At 30.1% G+C, this 3956-nt stretch overlaps 1 protein-coding gene across 4 annotated transcripts; it reads right to left on the bottom strand.

Moving 5' to 3' along the window:
* Positions 1 to 139: 139 nt before the first annotated feature.
* Positions 140 to 3886, bottom strand: LOC124425090 (zinc finger protein 76-like). 4 transcript variants are annotated; one of them, XM_046964928.1, is made up of 9 exons: positions 3823 to 3886; positions 3163 to 3272; positions 2910 to 3084; positions 2432 to 2799; positions 2083 to 2352; positions 1815 to 2006; positions 1554 to 1751; positions 1364 to 1480; positions 140 to 1270 (listed from the first exon to the last, which is right to left on the bottom strand). In XM_046964928.1, the coding sequence occupies exons 2-9, from the start codon at positions 3250 to 3252 to the stop codon at positions 1172 to 1174; spliced, it is 1509 nt and encodes a 502-aa protein (XP_046820884.1). In that variant the 5' UTR covers positions 3253 to 3272; positions 3823 to 3886; the 3' UTR covers positions 140 to 1171. The 4 variants fall into 4 exon arrangements, with proteins under 4 accessions (XP_046820884.1, XP_046820887.1, XP_046820886.1 ...); XM_046964931.1 differs by lacking the exon at positions 3823 to 3886 and adding an exon at positions 3378 to 3816; XM_046964930.1 differs by lacking the exon at positions 3823 to 3886 and adding an exon at positions 3429 to 3816.
* Between the last annotated feature and the right edge of the window lie 70 nt (positions 3887 to 3956).

Genomic DNA, 3956 nt, shown 5'->3' with positions numbered 1-3956 from the left:
TTGATGTGTACTACGAATATCACCCGGCCTGATGATGATTTAAATGGAGCAACTATTTAATTCAATTTAAAATTTTACATTGAAAAAAATCTTTTACTCCTTACTAAAAATGATTCCTCCAGATGGAAAAAAAAACAAATTTTACCGTGTAAAATTACTGAACGATTTATTATAAAATAATGTAATTACAAAGATATCTGCTTTCGTGTTTCTATCATCTGCAGACATAACATTCTAAATAAATCTTAATCTCGCTATAGGAAATAGTTTCATAAATCTCGCTTTTATCACACAATGTGCTAATCTTAAGTATTCATAATTGAATAATATAAATTACACAAACATTTTCGTGCGATTAGGTAATTTTCAAAATAAGCTTCTTAAGTAATAGACAAATTTGTTTTACATTATTATACTCCTATTTTGAAAGAAATAGAAACAAGAAACATAATAGTTTTGTTGTACAATAGTATAACATAATTAAATCTATGTTTATTCAAATTATGAAAATTTATTACTAAATCATGATCATTATTTCATTTTAGCTTTATAATCCATAAATATGAAATCCGAATCCGACTTGTACATTATTAAGAAATAAACAATGTAAATTTCAATATATAACCAATTCATTCCATCATTTACTACTATTACTGCTTATCTAATAAGGAACATAGATATTATTGTAATTATTTTACTATATGATATATCATATGCAATGTTTTCTTACTTTCATTTTTTTATCTCTCCTCGTTAATGCTACGAATGTGCATTGAGTGTGCCCTTTATATGAACAATGATGATAAGGAAAAAAATGATCGAATGAAATGACATTTACATACCTACAGCCCTATATATACTAATAATGTTATTTTTGTTTTTGTAACTATTTAATTTCGCTATCATAAGTCCTTTTCCTTAAACTAATAAATATTATTAATTACCCGACTTTTGTAATTTGCTCATTGTGAAGACTTTATACATTTAAATAGTTTTACTTTTAACAATTTATCAACTGAACTCTAAATACTTAGTAAACATTATATGCAATATCTATAACTTTCTATATAATCTTTTACATAGTTTATAATGTACCATACTACTTCATAAGAACTTTGTATACAATTTTTCGAAAGTATACTAAAAAACAAAATTCCCTGATGATAATGCACTAATTCCAACCAAATTCTATGTCTTCGATCTTTATGTTTAATCCTTCAAATGTTGTGTCTATTGGAGGATCAACAAAACTATCATCCAATCCAATTTGCTGCACAAAAATTAGCACTGTAACTATGGACTTGTATTCTTTTAATAAAAACAATAGATATTAAAATATCAACTTTCATTTTTTAATACAAACCTGTAAAGCAGCTATATGAGATGGATCACTAACTAATAAAATTTGTGGTTCAGGATCCGTTATGTCTTCAGACACTTTAGAAACCTGAAGCTGTGTTTCTTTTTCAACTGTTAATTTCTGAAAGAAAATAAATATAATAGTATATTAAATCTCTGATTGCTGCAATATGTTATAATTATGTTTTGTTTACATTTTCTCTTATTGTACTATTCTTCTCTTTATTGTTGCTTTGAATAGATCCATCTAAAGTATCTTGTAAAAAAATATCAGTACTATCATCACTATCAACTAATGCATGTGCTGTTCTTTTGTGCATTACAAGTGTACTGCTTTGTCTGTATCTCCTAAAACACACTTTACACTCAAATGGTCTTTGTTGTGTATGAACCTATACAAAGAATGAAAAACATTTATATATTTTATATTATGATATTATTAAATTCATACTTACAAGATGATGTTTATAAAGACTAGAATATTCTGTAAATCTCCTTCCACAATTCTCTATGGAACATACATATGGCTTCTCACCAGAATGTATACGTATATGGTTCTTATAATTTGTTGCACTAGCAAAGGCTTTACCACATTTAGGCTGTGTGCATTTATATGGACGTTCACCAGTATGTGTTCTTACATGCACCTGAATTATATGACATTTATTAGATACACTCTTGAAAATACTCCTTCGCGATTTTATATTGTTTATACTTCTTTACCTTTCTAATATTACTCGTTGTGAATGATCGACCACATCCTTCGAATGGACACATGAAAGGACGTTCACCTGTATGAGTCCTAACATGTTTTAATAAATCTCCAGATGTTTTAAAACTTTTATTGCATGCTTCGTTAGGACACTTATAAGGTTTCTCTCCAGTATGTGTCCGTAAATGGGCTTTTAAACTATAACCAGTGGAAAAACTTTTTTTACATTTTGGATGTGTGCATCTGTACGGTCGCTGTCCAGTATGAGAACGTTCATGCACCTAATATAAATACTTATGTAAGTATTTAATATTCTCAAATTTCATACAATTGTGTATAAATACGTAGAAAATATACCACCTTGAGATGATGTGGTGTACTATACACTTTCGTACATCCTTCTCTAGGACAAGGATGTCGTATCTTTTGTTCAGATAATTTGTTTATTATAATCTTAGGCTCTTTCTTTTTCAACTTTCCATCTTCTATCTCCCATAAGTCATTGCCAACATTTAAATGACTAGCAACCATATATGCCGTTCCATTGATAAATTCTAGTTGTGGATATGTATTTTCTGCAATGTCTACAGAAGTATTTTGAGCATCCAAAAAAGCTGGATCTACCTCCAACTGAAGAGTTTTACCATCCGCAAATTCAGATAAATCTCGTAATAAAATAGTTTCTCCATTTTCTAATTCCAAAGTGGCGTCCCCATTAAATGGAGATTCTACAATTACAATTTGTTAAAATGTATATACAATGTAATTATATGCATTAAATAATAAATCATTCATAGTTCTATTTATATAAATATATAAAATTTAGCATAGAACAAACCATCGTCACTAAAGTTGTTCGTCAAATATGCTTGGGTTCCATCAGGTAATGTTATTGCTGTTAGCGTTGTACCAAGTAATTGTTCATCCAGTACAAGTTCTTGTACCTGGACATTATTTGCATTTCCTTCGTCGATCATGACAGATAGACATCCCAAAACATCAGCTGAGGTATTCTAAATACAACACATGTAATAATATCACAATAATGAACATTTCATATATTATTTACAAATAATAACAGTTACCCTTACCGATAATTCGTGTAAAACTGTACCGGTTTCTTCTTGATTAGTAATAGTACTCGTGATAAAACCCGTTGATTCTTCATCTTGTGTTGACATAATTTCTTACCGGCGTGGAGCTAAAAAAAAATAATGTATAAACGATTTGATAATCGAACGGCAAAGAAACCTCCACTAACTCGAGATAGAAATATCGAAAGGAATGTATAAATTAAGGGTAATACCTAGCGAATGAAACGCAACGCAAAAAAAAAAATGTTATTTATTATTTTTACCGCGTAAACCGGTTCGTCGTTATTTCGAACATTTCTTCGAATGCCTAATGTACTATTACGGAATGATCATAGTAGAACATTTAAGTTAGATTGTCTATTATTTATTCCGAATCATGTTGTAGGAACGATGATACACAATAGAATCTTTTGAAAATAAATTGTAAACCTCAAAATACGAGTGAAATCAATGCAACAGTGTTTCTCGCCATTTTCCCGTATAAGTATGTCAACAACGGAATCCGTAAAAATTGTGCGAGGCGGCATATCTTTTCGAAAAATTTGTTCCGTCCTCCCTCACTCCTCACTTAATCAATACGCCACCGAAATTTCGACACGATAAACTGAATTTTCGACACCTCACGATTGAGCACCAAAGAATCTTGGGAAATATTACCCATAAACTCAGGACGCCCGCGAAATATTCTTCCCTAACCAAAGCGAGCGAGCCGGAAACTGATGTGTCGCCATCTAACAGAAAATAATTGTCAGGGATTCGCTTGAAGAAAAAAAACAAAATTTCGGTACCAT

The sequence above is a fragment of the Vespa crabro genome, chromosome 6 (genome assembly GCF_910589235.1).
Source record: "Vespa crabro chromosome 6, iyVesCrab1.2, whole genome shotgun sequence".
Classification (NCBI taxonomy): Eukaryota; Metazoa; Arthropoda; class Insecta; order Hymenoptera; family Vespidae; genus Vespa; species Vespa crabro.
The sequence above is the reverse complement of the archived record's forward strand: the minus strand, read 5'-3'. Positions and strand labels throughout refer to the sequence as shown.